This window comes from Pyrus communis, chromosome 17 (assembly GCF_041283825.1).
Source record: "Pyrus communis isolate YQ-2024b chromosome 17, ASM4128382v1, whole genome shotgun sequence".
Taxonomy (NCBI): Eukaryota; Viridiplantae; Streptophyta; class Magnoliopsida; order Rosales; family Rosaceae; genus Pyrus; species Pyrus communis.
The window spans coordinates 3,745,710-3,762,790 of record NC_142581.1 but is presented as its reverse complement, the minus strand read 5'-3'; the positions used below and the strand labels follow the sequence as shown (position 1 = coordinate 3,762,790).

Below are 17,081 nucleotides of genomic sequence, written 5' to 3'. Positions count from 1 at the left end.
AATGAAAGCTTCTATTGATATCTTGTGATTTGAATATACTAACAAAAATGAGAGAGTACTCACAAATTATATTCATAAAAGAGACAACACCGGTTGCCCAATTCTCAAGTTTACGAACTAACTAATCTAATTCTATAACCTTCTAACAAACTATTCTAACAACTCACATCAACTAGACCAATCTATGCCAATAACCAATCACCATCATACACATGTTAATACTAATGCCACTCTCCACTTGTAATTAAGTGGAAAATCTTAAGGTTTGACTCTCGTGAATTGTGCGTTCGATACTAAATTATTATAGCAAGTCAATAGTGTAACTTAACCTAGTTAACAACCCCCTTTAAAGTAAATAATCTGTTTATATTTTGAGATTGTATGCTTTTAAGGAGATCCTAATAAAGAGAAATTTCAGTAAGTGGTATTCACCTTATAATTAGTTGAAGAGAAAAATTGTCTCCATTTTATTAACCTTAGTTGGAGAGGTGATTTTTTCGAATTGACGTATTCTAAAAAACAAAATGATCATAGGCATATGCCGAAGGATGAAATTATTTATCGACCTAAATCGAATTTCTTATAATTATTTTCACCTTTTAGGTTTAGGAACAGACCAAATTTTCTGATTGGTGGATTAAGGCAGATCAAATATGAAATATCCCGAAGGAGCCAACCAAAGTTGAGAGGCTGAGAGTAATCGATGGTGACAAAAGGGAAGGCAAGTTCTTCCAACTACTGGGAAGATTCCAAGGTACGGCATATAATTGAGTACGGAAAATTATGATTAGATGGTGCCACATATGAGCAAAGTGCGTCTCTATATATATATATAGGTACGGCATATAATTGAGTACAAAAAATTATAATTAGATTGTGCCACATATGAGCAAAGTGTGTGTGTGTAGAGAGAGAGAGAGAGAGGGGCAAATATTTTTATAAACATTTTTACACTTTTTTGTAGCCTTTATTATGGAAAAAAAAAATTAAAACTAAAATTAAAAAGAGAAGAAACCCTAGTTATAATTGTGAAAATAAAAAAAGGAGGTATGCAACCTCCAAATCCCCATGTCTGCAACTTCCATGCCTTGAATCTTCATTAGGTAAGCAAAATAAAACCTTAAATTTTATATTATTGTTCATATATGTAGGATGGTAAATTTAGGTTTTGAAAAATCTTTTTATTTTTGTCAGGTCATATTTCATGATTTTTTTACTGTTAAATCATGGTTTTATTTTTTTTGTTACTATTAGGATTATTTGTTATAAAATGAAAGAAGAGAGGCACTACAGACCTCATCGGCAAAGGAAAGATTTCATGTTTTTGTGTTATTAGGATTCAAATGATTATTTTTTTTTTTCAATTTTATTCTATTAGAGATTTGTTTTTAATTTAGATTAGTATTTTCCTTAATAATTATAGTCTACATCATCATTCAATTTTTTTTTTTTTTTTTTAGTCAAGCGATAGCATTAGTAAGTTAGATGTTAGATTAGCCACTTACGAGGTTCGAACATACGCCGTTATGCAAGGGCACTACACAATTTCTATCACTGTGGTAAATGACCACTTGTCATCCAAATCATTTAATGTTTAAAATTCCTCACATCACTCTTAATCGATTTAGACTGTTAAATATTATAAAATCTAAAGATTACATAGAAGTGTAAAAGTGTTTGTAAAAATATTTGTCCCTTGATATATGTATGCTTACGATCTATTCAATTATTGATGAAAATACAAATATTATCATATTACATATCACTATTGATGTTGGCGTTTCTGGTCTCTATGGTTTCCTTGTACCCGTAGAATTCCAAACTCTGTAGGTCCCGAAATTAGGGTAAAAGGATGAGTGAAATCATCTTCTTTTTTTTTTTTTTTTTTTTTTTTTTTTTTTTTTGTAAATATATATGAGCTCGTTTGGGAGAGCTTTTAAAATAATTGAAATTATTTTTAAAGAAAAAAATTTTTAGGTTCCAAAAGCACTTGAAGTGTTTTTTGCAAGAAGCACTAGCACTCCAAGTGTTTTTTCAAGATTCACTTGTATACAAATTATTGGTTTCAAAAACATATTTACCAAAAACGCTTTTAGCTATTTTAAAAACCCTTCTAAACGTCATATAATGTCAAAGACAAAAAAAGAGAGAAAAATACACACACACACACACACAAGAGTTTTGGATAATGTAGCCCCAGGATTTGTCCATAGGCCACTCGATTTAGTTTCATACAGGTTCTGAAATGGTAATTTGATTTGAAAAGCTTTTCTGAAAATGAAAGTGAGGACAATATGTGTTGGAAAATGGCAGTTCTGTACATGTTGTTAGGAGATATAATGTGGAAATAGAGCCGTGTATGATAACAATAATACAACTGCAGTTCTCTCTGTTTTCTCTCAAATTCCTCCCTCTCAATACATCTTCCTTATTCATCTTAACATATATATATATATATATATATATATATATATATATATATATCCCATCAGATAGTGGCTGCCCCGTTTGTGTATTTATAGGCATCTGCATGCCTGTTCTTACAGGCAACAAAATCCTTGGGTTTAACAGTTCCAACTCCTTTTTACCGAAACAGTATCACAGCTTTTGGCTGAAACCAGTCAATTGAACTTCCCCAATTTTTACGCCATATGCATGAAGGAAAAGAAGTCTGAAGCTTTTCAACGAGGAGCCAAAATCATTGCATGCGAACCGAAGCAACCTCGCAATTCACAGTATTCTATACAACATTTGGCCAGTAGAGTTCTCAGAAAATATTATTAGAACTAATATTTCCATTTATCACTTCCACTTCAAACCAAACCGGTGGATCTCAATCTAACTTCCATTCAAAACAATAATTAATATTTAAACATCAAAATAAAATATTGTTGGGGATAAAAATGTAGAAAGAAATTAATGAGAGAAATTGGGAGGAGAAATCAAAGTGTGTCATTTCATTATCTTTAGACCCCTTTGTACAGGGTAAGAGTAATTTGGAGGAAAAGCCAAAATGTGTCTAATTTATATTAATGATCACTAAAGATTAAGTATCAATTGGTTACGAATATTGACACACGTAGACACAAATATTAACAACAAATATGAAATTTTTTAACAGTTGTGTTTCAAAAAAATTAGGCACAAAGTCCAAAGGAAAACGTTGCCTGCGTACAACCGATATAGGAACAAAAATAAGAGAGAGAATCCATTGATGTGTTTAAGTTCCTTAAAGCTCTCCCTAGAGCGGGAGAAGGACACTCCTAAAGAACATTTACAATTTGATTTAATTTGGACGAGCTACTTTGCTAATATTGTGCTGTATAATTTTCGTTGGGTACTCATTATTGCTACCTTTTCTCCATGCCTTCATTGTACTTTCTACTTCTACAGGCCACAATCGTACGTGCATCACGTTTTGCTTTTATTTAGCAACGTGACAAAGCTAAACAGTTTCTACAACTTACACATCGATCCATTTTATACATTTGTTGTTTTTCGTTTCAGTTCAGACTGACAAAAGATGCATGTGATTTTGTAAGATCCTAAAATGTGGACTATTCTCTTCCCTCTTTTTTTTCTTCCTTCTTATTTGAACGGTCACGGTTAAGTTATGTCAACATCTTATATTAATTTTTTATAGAAAGAGAAAAACAAAATAGAGAATATCAAATGAGGGAATAAAAATGGATGTAAGGAGAAGAGGAGATAATCCTAATCCATTTTCTACATCCATCGATCCAATATTCATCTATATTTGAATCTCAAAAGGGGATGCACATAAGAAGCTACAGAAGTTTTCAATTTTTAATGTTCACAAATCGGGCATTTGCATAACTGCATTTCGTTTGGTTCAGTGGTACAAAACTGTTTGACGATCTCGTACGCTTGGCTTCATACAAGAACCTTCCACTCAGAAGCAGCGGGAAAGAGAGTTTGCAAGCTATCCATGCATGCACACAGAGGAAAAGGTTGGGAGAAGTTAGAAGCGAGCTAGCATGCAGTGCTTATTCGTACGTAAGCTTTGAGGTGAAAAAGAAAATAATTAAACAAAAAGGTCACAACGTAAGTAACTTTTGGAATACGTGCAGGAAAGAATATGTAATTAAAGGACAATACTTATGTCCACATGCAAAATAGTAGTCAGCTTAAGCAATGAAAGATTGGGACGATATTCCAAAATCTTGTCACCTTGTTTATGTAAATATATAGTTAGCATATTTGAATAAAAAAATGTTATATGAATAATGTTATGTACTTCAAGCTAAAGGTTAGAACTTTTTTTCCTTAACTCACTACGTCTTGAGTTCAAACTTTTTTTCTTTTTTAGTTTACATTAGTGTAGAATATCGCTTATAACAAAATATATATATATAAATTATGAATTTATATATGGTACTGTTAATTTGATGATCATAGTGTAACTTTTTCTTGCTTGTAATTAAGATGTTAAATGTTAACACATTGTTGCAATATCGTTAAAGGTCATATATGAAGCCTAAAAGTAAATAACAAGGAGGAGTTATTCTAAGAAATTTCAGTGATTAATTAGTATTCAAATAGAGAAATTAAAGGTAAATATAATTTTTAACCTATTAATCTGGAAAATTATTAGGAAGGGATAATGAAAATTATTAACTTCTTAATTTGCAAATCAAACCATAATATACATACTTGCGAATGTGACACTTAATTACCACAACATACACTCGAGACGACGAGACGCCAATGCACGACACCTTTTTACAGACATCAATCAAATCATGTTGAAATCACGTTGGGAAACAGTCCAAAAGAAAAGAAGATCTTGGGGCGTAGTTCTGATCGTGAAGTTTTTAGCACCTTAAACTTTATAATTCTTTTTTTTTATTCTCATAAGAATAAGTAGATATCTTTTATTTCTTAGCCATACAAAAGGGAAATAGTTGATCAGATCGAAATCCAACATGAGGTTGAGATAATTAGATCATTGAAAAGGTGTGGTGGTGATGCCTTAGAAAATAAATTATTATTGTTTATATATTTATTTTTTTGGGCGGACCACGGATAATACTTTCAATTCAATTATGCATAGGGGGTATTGCGACTATCAAAACACTCAATGATTGAGCAGAACATCCTTCTGGGTTATCATATGCCCCTTGGTACGTTAGCCCTTTTTTCTTGGTGAAACACCAGAAAGAAAAGGCCACAAAAAGAACTTAGCTTTGAGAGTCTATACAATCGGTTCTCTGTCTCGAAACCTCAAAAAGATCATCTAACAAAATGAGTAGACATCACAGGAGAATGCTCGAATCAGCTCCGTGCATTCAAAGTCAAAAAAAAGATATTCGGTTTGCCAAACTATCGACTACCATACACATTAGGTTTTTTTTTTTCTTTCTAACTTTTTACTCTAAAAAAAGTCATTTTACACTCCTTATAAATGTATATTTATTTCTAAATATAAAAAGATTGGTGTGTAAAATGATTTTTTAGAGTGTCAATAACAAGTCTCATTGAATACTACTAAATTATTGATTAATTTCACACAAATAAACAATGATACTTTCTATTTTATTAATGGCAAATGTTAGAAAAACTATGTTTTTAGGCCACATTTTATAGACCACATGACGACATCTATTGATGGTTGAATTCAATCTTTAAAGATTTAAATAAAGAATTCAATCATCAACTGTCATATTATGTAGTCTACAAAACATGAAGTATATTGTTATTCATGAAAGTGCAGTTTTTTATTCTTTAATGCAAAATTATATTTTAATAGAAGTAGCCGGGAACTTGTTTGTCATGAGCCCATGCAGTTTGGTGAAAAACGATATTAACCCCTTGAAGTGTAGAAGCGCAGTAACTTACAAATGTCACGGTACTACGGTGAGCACGTATGAAAGAGGAGAAAGAGGGTGGCCTGCGGGCTGGTGGTCCTGTAAACATCGCCCGGTGACAAGTAGTGGTCATTCGTGGTCCCCAAACTCGTTGAGAAAAGCCAGTTAACCACGTTGCCTTAGCTCACCAATTCTATGGACGTCCCCTCGCTTGCCCCTTCCTCTTCATCTTCATGTGCTACCTGACACAAAATATTATTCATACAGTCCTACCTAGGAAAAAAACTAAAGGTCACACCGCTTGATGAGAATTGAGAGGGCTGGCCCGATTACCCAATAACATTATGTCGGATCGTCAATTTATTTTTCATGTAAATTCTCATCGGATAAGTATATCAATATGAGTTGTGAATATTGATAATATCAACTTTATAAATCTATTGGTAATGATCAATAACATATTAGATGATGACACGCCACATGATTAAAATGATTAGTCTGGCGATCTAATAAAATGATGTTATGTCGTTTGTCATTTTTACTTAAACCTTCATTGACAAGCATATCGAAAACAATATATCAACAATTACATAATCAACTCACCATTTTTGTTAACGAACATAACCATATTCAATAATTGATAACATATGGGATGATTAGATATGTCACGTAATTAGAAGACTTGCTAAAATGTTTCCCATCCGTAGCTAGTTATGGGTGACTGTTTGGGCCCAAAATATTATTGTTGGGCCGAGCGGCAGGATGTGCTCGGCCCAAGGTGATGATAAATACTATGGGCCGAATAATAACTCCCAGGAAAGCTGGCGGGGTTGGCCAAATATTATCCTAAGTAGTCCGGGTGAATAGAAAAGGGTCGAAGAAATCCTAGTACAACCAGGAGTCTCGACCGGCAAGGAATGGAGTCCCGAAAAGAAGGAAAATTCAGAATCCCAGTGGGAGTAGGTTTGTTCGAGTTAGAATCGAAATGGGGCAGGGACTCCCAATCCAAATCGGAATCGGTTTCAAGGAATGGGGTACTATAAATACAAGAGAGCGTACAACAGAAAAGGACCTTCAAATCAGCATACAATTGCCCTGCGCAAAACCTCTCAACACCTTGAGATTTTTTCCTTTTCTTTTTCTGCCGACACACCTTCAGTTTGGATAAACAGCACTGTGGAAGCGCCCGGCGAGCACCTTCAGTTTGGATAAACAGCACTGCTGCCGCAGAATCAGCCGACCGAGAAGCATCTTCAGTTTGGATAAACAGCACTGCGTCGAGGTCGACCGATTATCTATCCAAGTCTCGGTCGAGAAAGGTTTTCGAACCTTTGTTGGCAGATGTCACCTTGCTAGCCTTCTCGGCATAGTTAGGTGTTACGAATTACATTGCTCTGCGTACTGGTTGCCGAGTGGTTTTATGATTGGATACTCACAAGTGAGTTTCAGGGTTCGGCATTCCGACGGCCGAACTACGTTTACCATCAAGACATACATCACGTTCGAGTACCTGTGCCTATACACCTTGGTCTCGATTCGACGTGCTTATACTCTCACGAATATAATCACAGTGACCGAATCGGGCTCGTACGATTTGTGAACTCTGCATAATTAGCAGCCTTGTCTTCAGGCTATAGAACCCAGAGACCGAGAGTGTTCCTTCCTCGGTCGCAATCGCAAGTTAAAGAAGTCAGCGACGCGCTCAAAGCTACATCAACAAATTTTACTCCTCGGCCAGGCTCGGCCGACGAGTTGGCACGCCCCGCATTCGACCGAAGGACGTAGTTAGCTTATTAGTTACTCGGCCTGCGCACCACGTAGGTTTTGTAATTTTTAGGGTCAACAGTGACCCATTCTTTCTATACTCCATTATTTATCAGAATATTTCATCTACACATATATGTGTTTATATATCTTTGAGTCACTCTCACTGATATCACTCGCTCTCCCAAACACTCTCTCTTCCTCTCTCCCATGGTTGCCTTCTCCTCCTTATCATCACCATGTCCTCCTCCCATTTCTTCCTCCCAAGGTTACTACTAATTCCTAATATTAATTACGTACTTCTTCTTTAAATAATTAAATTATGTATAATTGCTTACTTTTGCATGGGTGTGCTGACATGCAACAGGTGGACCCGAGTTCTCCGGCGCCAGAACTCCCAGAGCGACGACACCAACAACACCCACAACTCCAACAACATCGAAGACATCATGAACACCCCAATCATCTCCAACTCCGTCGAATGCTACGCCTGCACTCAGGTGGGGGTCCCAGCCTTTCACTCCACCAGCTGCGACGCCGCCCACCAGCCCCAATGGGAGGCCTCCGCCGGCTCTTCCCTGATCCCCATCCAATCCCGCTCCGACCTCAAAAAGGGTCTCTCCCGCCACCGCCCAGCCAGCCCCTTCGGCCCGGTACTTGACCCCCGCAGCAAGCGCGTCCAGCGCTGGAACCGCGCGTTCCTCCTCGCGCGTGGGATGGCGCTGGCCGTCGACCCGCTCTTCTTCTACGCCCTCTCCATTGGAAGAAGCGGGACGCCCTGCCTATACATGGACGGCGGGCTGGCAGCAATTGTCACCGTGCTCCGCACGTGCGTGGACGCCGTGCACCTGTGCCACCTGTGGCTACAGTTCCGGCTGGCGTACGTGTCGAGGGAGTCTCTGGTGGTCGGCTGCGGGAAGCTCGTGTGGGACGCACGTGCGATCTCCTCCCACTACCTTCGATCTCTCAAAGGTTTCTGGTTCGACGCCTTCGTCATCCTCCCCGTTCCCCAGGTTAGTAGACTGGCTGGCCTTTCATCCTCTTCAATCATATCTTTTGTTTAATTACGGAACTGCCCATGAGTTCGTATCTCTACGGGTCTCCACATGAAAAAACTAGGGTAAGAATACCCGACCACGTGATCTCATCTCATATGAGAGCTGCTGTCAGTCCAACTAAAATTTTTCTCGCCTCACGTTCATATGATATAATTATCCAGATTTTTAGAAGGTAGCACAAACTTTCGAAATTTTTTTTTAGTGTAATGATCACAATATACTATACGATATGAGAAATGGTATGGTTGATATTTCATGATATAAGGTACACATTACTATGACATAATTTAATAAAAAGTACTATTCACACACCTATTTTTACTTCTTACATACTTTTATTAATTTTTTGTTATTGATTGTCTTCAATTCATTCGATCCAACCGTAAAAAATGATGGGGATGTATGAGAAATAAAAATAGATGTGCTGATACCTCTACCCAATTAATTAGCCCACAATAAAATCTGTTTGTCAGAAACTGCATTTTTTGTCACCAATTTGCAGAGAAATTGCAGATTTTTGGCTGAGAAACACTTTCTGCATCTTTGTTTTTACAGGCAGTATTCTGGCTGGTTCTTCCAAAATTGATAAAAGAAGAGAAGATTAAGGTGATCATGACCATTCTTCTCTTAATTTTTTTGTTCCAATTCCTCCCAAAAGTCTACCACAGCATCTCCTTGATGAGAAGAATGCAAAAGGTCACAGGCTACATCTTTGGCACCATTTGGTGGGGTTTTGGCCTCAACCTCATCGCCTACTTCATTGCCTCTCACGTACGTAGAATCGTCAAATTACGTGATTACTATTCAAAATCTCTATTAATTGTAGTTCTTTATGCTTAATTAATTTTTGTTCCGTGATTTTAGGTTGCTGGGGGATGCTGGTATGTGCTTGCGATTCAGCGTGTAGCTTCGTGCCTAAGGCAACATTGTGACCAAAATGTCAACTGCAACCTCTCTTTGTCTTGCTCGGACGAAGTTTGCTACCAGCTTTTGTTACCGGCCGCCACGAGTGGAAGCACTTGTGGAGGCAACACAACAGCAAGCGTGGTGAGAAAGCCGCCACTCTGCCTCGATGTCAATGGCACGTTTAACTATGGAATCTATCAGTTGGCTCTTCCTGTCATATCTAGCAACTCCCTTGCTATTAAGATCCTTTATCCCATCTTTTGGGGTTTAATGACTCTCAGGTACCTTGTTAAGCAAGTAAACTTCGTGATTAACTAGTAATCATGCGAATATTAGACAATTTATATGATTAATTATATGATCAATTGCAGTACATTTGGGAATGATCTTGAACCTACAAGTCACTGGCTAGAAGTGATTTTCAGCATATGCGTTGTGCTTAGTGGCTTGCTGCTCTTCACTTTGTTGATTGGGAACATTCAGGTGACTTTTCGCATACATAATGATGTATATTTTGCTTTTGGGTTTTTATTTTTTACCTTTTTCGGCCAAGTGACCTGACTACGAATAGACTTCACCGTAGCAAATTTAGCTAGAGCAGTTTGTCTCGTAGTTTAAATTTGATTAGAATATATGCTCAAATAAAAAAATAAAAAATAAAAAAAAAAAAAGAAAAAAAAAGAAAAAAAAAAAGAAACAACTGATCTCACTATGCGTACTGAACAATGCTTGATGCAGGTATTTCTCCACGCCGTTATGGCAAAGAAAAGGAAGATGCAGCTGAGATGCAGAGACATGGAATGGTGGATGAAGCGGAGGCAGTTGCCTTCTGGATTGAGACGAAGAGTACGCCATTACGAAAGGCATAGATGGGTGACAATGGGGGGAGAAGATGAGATGGATTTGATCAAAGACTTGCCGGAAGGGCTCCGGAGGGAGATTAAGCGCCATTTATGCTTAGACCTCATCAAAAAGGTTCCCCTGTTCGACAACTTGGATGATCTTATTCTTGACAACATTTGTGATAGGGTTAGGCCTCTGGTCTTCTCCAAAGATGAAAAGGTAACAAATTGATCATCTGCAAAGTGATTTAATTACTCTATGATCACGTGATTTACATCCCAATTAATTTAAACAGATAATCAGAGAAGGAGATCCTGTGCCGAAGATGCTATTTATAGTGCGTGGACGCATTAAGCGCACGCAAGGCCTAAGCAAAGGCATGGTGGGAACGAATGTGCTTGAACCGGGAGGGTTTTTTGGCGATGAGCTGCTCTCCTGGTGCCTTCGGCGGCCATTCATAGACCGCCTTCCAGCCTCATCTGCGACATTCACCTGCATTGAATCAACAGAAGCATTTGGCCTCAATGCAGTCGATCTGAGATACATCACGGATCACTTCCGTTACAAATTTGCCAATGAGAGGCTTAAGCGAACTGCGAGATACTACTCTTCGAATTGGAGAACATGGGCAGCTGTGAACATACAATTCGCTTGGCGCCGCTACAGGTTGAGGACTAATCGAGGTCCGGTGATTCCTGTGATTCCAAATGGAGGCTCTGAGCGGAAGCTGTTGCAGTATGCTGCAATGTTCATGTCACTTAGGCCACACGATCACCTTGAATAAATAGCACTCAATTAATGTTTAATAAAATCTTCTTCATGTAGAAAATAAAACTATTTAGGCCACATTTTCAGACCACGTTCTAATCCACTTTCCCTAATTAACATATCAATTAAAATAATGGTCTGAATTCAATAAAGCATTAGTGTATGTAGAAATATTGTTCTATGATAATATCTTTTTTAATATTATTATTTTCATGAGAATACAATACTTTAAACTATTTTAATTTATAAGAGAATTTTCGAACTTGAGTTCAAGTGGGCAGACATATTATTGTGGTCAAATGGCTTAACCCACTGGAATGAAGATGATATTCTAAACTATTCTAATGTTAGCTTTATACTTAAAAAGGCATTGTCTAAATCATACATTAATCTCATCTAAACTCAATTCTCCGTTAAGATTAATTGCTTTGGACAATCATATCCTTACGTTGAATTATGAATAAAAGAACACCAACGATATATCTACATATTCCATGTGTTAAACCACTCTAATTCTTTACATTGTTATGCGCCACCTCTTAAGTTTGGCACAGGAAAAAATTTCATCAAACACAGAGAAAATTTAACTAAGTAACGCGAAGCACAGTTCCGTTGGGATGTGAATCCATAGATAGGAAGGAACCATCCACATTTATACAATACTGGATACTCTGGATTACAACTAAAGCGACACGGTCATTAAATTTCCGTCGTCTTTTTCCTTCTCCGTTCGACATTATAGTGTCGCTCATAGTTCGACGACGTTCGACGTAAATCATTGCATCTTGCATGTCGTTTACTAACGAGCACGACGTTCAAATGTCGTCAGGCAAGTACAGCACTTCTTCCATATCACATCATATGTTGTTTAGCTAGCTGTTTTGGAGGTTGAGGATAAAAACGATACATGCAATTTCCCTCTTGCGTCTCCACAAAGCAACTGCAAAGTTTTATTGTTTCGGTCAAATATCATTTTACTCTCAATTTTCGTTTTGATTTATAGTCAAATTATCCAACAAATATTTCTAATGATTTTTTATTTATTTTGTGTGTGTGTGTGTGTGTGTGTGTGTGTGATGGGTGATTAATTGCCACAGTTTACTTTAGAGGTTCTTCTGGAATTTGTTTGGGACTTTGCAGAATTTCATTTGCAAGTACACATTTTTTTTACCCTTTGATTTGGTACTGGCCGATAATAGGGTTTCAATAGTAATTTAAAAGTTTATGACATGCTTAATGTGAATTTTTCGATAAATATACTCACATTTCCCACCTAATTCAGCCTCATTCATACTAACTACCAATCACAGATTCACAAGCCCATGCTACGAGGCTTGTGACTTAGCACATTTTAGAACTATAACAATTGCTATAACATCGTACTTTGTACATTTATATGAAGGTTTGTTCACTGTATAGTTGCTAGATTCTTCTAATTGAAAATCTTTTTATTTTCTTTCACATTCAAAAATTTCTCTATTTCCCTTGAGACGCAAGATTGCACTGGATCTATTGAACTGTATATGACAACTTGTTCGAATATAGTTATCTAGAATTTACGTGTGTTCTCACAATTTTTCTTTTCACATTTAACACAAAAAGGGGAAAAACAACAAATCACAAGTTCCCATCTCGCTTCTGCTGATCCCTTTCCTCTTTCTGCTCTTTCTCCTTCATAATCATCATCGTTTCGTCTACTGTTCTTCTTATCAAAAAGTAAAAAGAAAGAAAAAGGATATCAATTTCATGTTCACACCCAAAACTCTATCTTTAAATATGGAAATCGTTGTGTGTATATATATGTACGTATGTATGTATGTATGTATGTATGTGTGTGTGCGTGTGTGTGTGTGTATATATATTCTTTTTGTGTTTCGCATTAGCTGATTTATAATTGATATGGTTCTGTGGGTAGTGCTGATTTATAATTGATATGGTTCTGTGGGTAGTTGGAGTTCGAAAGACTAAATAAATGCTAAAGGAGAAGAGTTCAAAAATGCCAGCCTTGTCGATTTAGGGTTTTAGGCGATACTTTATCTTCATATTTGGTTTAGCCTCTAGTATTTGTTTTGATTGTGGGTATTGTGATCCAATAAAACTAGATGCAAAGAAAAGCAAAGGAAGATGAAACGATGATGATGGAGATCAAAAGGAGGAGAGGGTAGAGAAGTACTTTTTAATTTTTCTTGAGAGGAAAATTTCCAATAAGAATGCCCATGTAATGTTAGCTACTTAACGATTTTGTTAACAACTTTAACGGGATGATGCAAACTAGGACACGAAACAAGAGCACGAGGGGTAAAGTGAGACACATTAGAATGTAGAGGGTAAAATGAGACTTGGTGAAGGCTACAAGGGACATTGCATTTTTGGTTGATAATATTAGGGTTGATCAGCTCAGCCATTCCTAATTAATTAAAAAAGCTTCCTTCTGTCCCAAGGCAGAAAAATACCCAAAGTTCTCGCCCAATTTTGCTCCCATTTTTTAATTTCTTGCCACAACAATTTTCGTCCAAATTAGGGGCAGAGATTGTTGTCCCCTCCTCCAAATTTGGCCTAGCTTCCCAACCCCAATCAGCTCTCTCTTTTCTTCTCTCTCCCAACCAACGAAAAATGGAGGTCATCCTCGTCATGACCTCCCGGCCACCCTAACCGCCCACAATTTTTTTTTTTCATTTACCAAAGCTCATTCTAGGGTTTCTTCCCCAAACCTTTTCAATTTGGGGTTTTAATTTTTTGCCCTAGAATTTGCTTCAACACATCAAGTTCCTTTCACCCAATTCATCACAAATTAACTTCATGTTCAGCTCTGCAGGTACATTTTCTTTCTCCAAAAATGCTATATATGTAGGACATTCTTTTATCACATCGCAGATAAAGGAGGTCGTCCCCGTGAGTCACATGTATTAGAAAGGTGGTGAATAAATATGACACGAATAACTTGTGTTTAAGTGTACTTTTTGATATATTTATCATTAATTTTGTTTAGTGGTTGTTGATGAATGGTGTTTTCTTGGGTTAGGTACCATAGAATTAGATCAGCCAAAAGATGGGGTTGAAGTTCTCAAGGCAAGTGCCTGCAGGGAAGTTTGAAAGCTTAACCCTACAACACAAACTGATCAATTGTCTGAGTAAAAGCTTTTACATTCGTAACTTGGTGTCAAAGCAGCGGAGGCGAATGCTTGTTGCTGGCTATGATCTCGACATGACTTACATCACGGATCGCATTTTGGCAATGTCATTCCCTGCTGAACGAATGAGGGCAATGTATCGTAATCCTCTTTGGCAGGTCAAGTCTGTGCTTGATATGAGACATCAAGATCATTACAAGGTACTGCAGCTCCTTAATCCAATCAGTTCCTCCTCAATTTTTTCCTCTAATTTTGATTTCCTTTTTATATATGCAATTTTTCGTTAATAAGGTGGTACTTTTTCAGATCTACAACCTTTGCATCGAAGAAAATTATGACCCGTCTCATTTTCATGGTCGTGTGGAGAGATTTCCTTTTGATGACAATCATGTTCCACATCTAGAAATGATCAAGCTCTTCTGTGAAAGTGTGGATTCATGGCTATCACAGGATCCGGAAAACATTGCCGTTATACACTGCATGGTAGTCATAAATAGCAAGCTAGCTGCTACAAATATAATTTCTTAAGCAAATATTGTTATTTGCTTAATTATCTGAATCCAAATATTTATAACACGCTGATTAAGCTAAATTTACACCAGTGAGGATGTATTATAATGTTTGTGTTCTTTGATCGCTGCTATTTTGATGCAGGCAGGCAAAGGCCGCACGGGCTTAATGCTATGTGCTTACCTAGTCTACTGTGGGATGCCAGCAGAGGAAGCTCTTCACTTGTATGCTCAAAGGCGGACCGTCAATAATGAAGGAGTAAGTCACATTAGTTATAATACAAATAATTTCCAGTAGAATGTTAGTATATAACATAATCTGTATGAACAAAAATTTGAGATTATGTATTGCTTTCAATTTCGATTCTAAGTCATTTAAAAACTCTTTTAAGAAGGGCATGAAAAAAGCTTACACTAAGAAGCACGTTGTGTATCTGATCTAAACAGGTCTCAATACCAAGCCAACGCCGTTATGTAGAATACTGGTCGAACTGTCTCTCTTTTCCTCGTGGAGTTGAAGATGCGCCTCCCGATGTGAATTTGCCTCAGCAATGTAGCAGAGAATTGAGACGAATCCGATTTTATGACACGATTAACATTGAAAAAATCTTTTTTGTGGTCTCAGAGTTGCAAGAGGTATGCCCTTTTTGTACATTCTGATAGGATAGAACATTGATCAATTACAATATGCTTTTAAGCCAACTAATAAGAATTTTTTGAACTTTGTCTTAACAGATTTCCGGCCAGCTTTATCGTCCATCACTAGAAGTTTCTAGGAGTTCCTGCAAACAAATCCAGAAAGGATGTCAGAGGACTAGTAGTCCACGATACTATGTCTCATTCGTTGAAGGCGAAGAGGAAGACAAGAAAGCAGAATCGGATGAGCCTCATGTTGTAGTCCAAATGGATACAGAATGCTCCGTACTTTACCAGAAGGCCTGTCTTGAATATTACTTCGATATGCCTGTGCAGATAACTGGAGATGTGCGAGTCATATTCTATCAAAAAATGTATGGAAGTCGCCTCTTCTATGCTTGCTTCAACACAGCTTTCATCAGGAACAGCTTGCTACAGGTCTTGACCTACTTTCTCTTTTCAGCACTTTATCAACGGTTCACTGAAAAAGCTTCTTTACAAAGCACTTATGAGCCCGGAGAAAATTTAGGCCTTGCTTGGGATTACTTCTAGAGAGGTCAAAATCGTTTCCAAACAACCAGAAGGGCATTTAGCGATGTATGGCAGACAAAGTTTAAGAGTGCTCACGGGTTTCGGAATCACATGTAGTACTTCCTGGGAGAAGCATTGCTCAACTACTTCTTGAAAAAGTGCTTTCAAATGCATTTTCAGGAAGTAATTTGAATTTTTTTTTTAAATTTTTGCTGAAAGTGATTATGGGTCAATTTTGCTCTTTTGAGCATTAATGCTTCAGAGCGCTTTTACAACCCATAAATACTTAACTTTTTCTGCTAAACATTGTCAGAGATGATTGTAGCCATTCTAAAAGCACATCCAAACAAGCTCCCGCATGCACAGTTAAAAATCTGATTCATGTTGATCTGTTGATGTTTTGAATGGTTGCAGCTTACTGTTCAGGATTTGGATAAAGTTGGAAAAAAAGGAGGATCAGTATGCGGCCCTGCCTTCTGCTTAGAGCTACTATTTGGTCCTGCGAATGCAAGACCCTCATTCACAACTCCAATATCTGATCATCGTGAATTGCTGTAAAGTCATACCGGGAATTGTTTAAGGAGATTAAACCGGCGGTTTATGACTCCTATTCGAATGAATTTCGACTCTAATTTTCTCGACACAAATTGATCGACATGATAAACCTTGCAGTTTTGCAACTTTAACAGTATGTATGTATGTATATATATATGTACACACAAAATCACGTTCCTCCTGCATTCTTGCCATCTAATTTTTCATTGGCAGAAAGCAGTGGAGCTATGAAAAAACAAGTTTTGTATCATGGTATGGTCCAGAGCGTTTTACGGATGTTGAGGTATCATTTACCTTGAAATTTTGTTGATTCAATGCGATTCTTTTTTACTGCATAGCCACCTCCCGGAAAAGAACAAAAAAAATGGTCAGCATAGACATGAAAACTTTTAAGTATGGTGCTATAATGCACTTGCTAATTACGATCGTTAAGAGAATTATAACTTGAGCATTAGTCTTCACATCCTTCAGCTTTTCCTCGACGAATGCCCTGCAGTTTTCTTCCCAACATGGATCCAAACGACGATTATGGTGGTGCACTGCTTCGACCAC

The 17,081-nt window shown here is 37.2% G+C and overlaps 2 protein-coding genes across 4 annotated transcripts; both read left to right on the top strand.

The window, feature by feature from the left end:
• The first annotated feature begins 7,705 nt into the window (after positions 1-7,705).
• Positions 7,706-11,391, top strand: LOC137707573 (cyclic nucleotide-gated ion channel 2). Its single transcript, XM_068446472.2, has 7 exons — positions 7,706-7,860; positions 7,960-8,605; positions 9,206-9,421; positions 9,515-9,837; positions 9,928-10,039; positions 10,295-10,618; positions 10,695-11,391. Exons 1-7 carry the CDS (start codon positions 7,832-7,834, stop codon positions 11,181-11,183), a joined length of 2,139 nt encoding a protein of 712 aa, XP_068302573.2. The 5' UTR covers positions 7,706-7,831; the 3' UTR covers positions 11,184-11,391.
• A 2,352-nt stretch (positions 11,392-13,743) lies between these two features.
• Positions 13,744-16,864, top strand: LOC137749210 (phosphatidylinositol 3,4,5-trisphosphate 3-phosphatase and protein-tyrosine-phosphatase PTEN1-like). 3 transcript variants are annotated; one of them, XM_088688837.1, is made up of 7 exons: positions 13,744-13,982; positions 14,190-14,498; positions 14,605-14,781; positions 14,953-15,066; positions 15,255-15,443; positions 15,543-15,881; positions 16,389-16,864. In XM_088688837.1, the coding sequence occupies exons 2-7, from the start codon at positions 14,217-14,219 to the stop codon at positions 16,530-16,532; spliced, it is 1,245 nt and encodes a 414-aa protein (XP_088544963.1). In that variant the 5' UTR covers positions 13,744-13,982; positions 14,190-14,216; the 3' UTR covers positions 16,533-16,864. The 3 variants fall into 3 exon arrangements, with proteins under 3 accessions (XP_088544963.1, XP_088544964.1, XP_068345424.2); XM_088688838.1 differs by having other exon boundaries at positions 13,745-13,982; positions 15,543-15,817; positions 15,907-16,864; XM_068489323.2 differs by having other exon boundaries at positions 13,773-14,081.
• The last annotated feature ends 217 nt before the right edge of the window (positions 16,865-17,081 follow it).

Coding starts and splice junctions, on each gene's coding strand:
- LOC137707573 (XM_068446472.2), top strand. CDS start 7,832: ATGTCCTCCTCCCATTTCTTCCTCCCAAG. Junction 9,422..9,514: donor CCTACTTCATTGCCTCTCAC/GTACGTAGAATC, acceptor CCGTGATTTTAG/GTTGCTGGGGGATGCTGGTA. Junction 10,040..10,294: donor TGTTGATTGGGAACATTCAG/GTGACTTTTCGC, acceptor TGCTTGATGCAG/GTATTTCTCCACGCCGTTAT.
- LOC137749210 (XM_088688837.1), top strand. CDS start 14,217: ATGGGGTTGAAGTTCTCAAGGCAAGTGCCTGCAGGGAAGTTTGAAAGC. Junction 14,782..14,952: donor TTGCCGTTATACACTGCATG/GTAGTCATAAAT, acceptor ATTTTGATGCAG/GCAGGCAAAGGCCGCACGGG. Junction 15,882..16,388: donor TCAGGAACAGCTTGCTACAG/GTCTTGACCTAC, acceptor GAATGGTTGCAG/CTTACTGTTCAGGATTTGGA.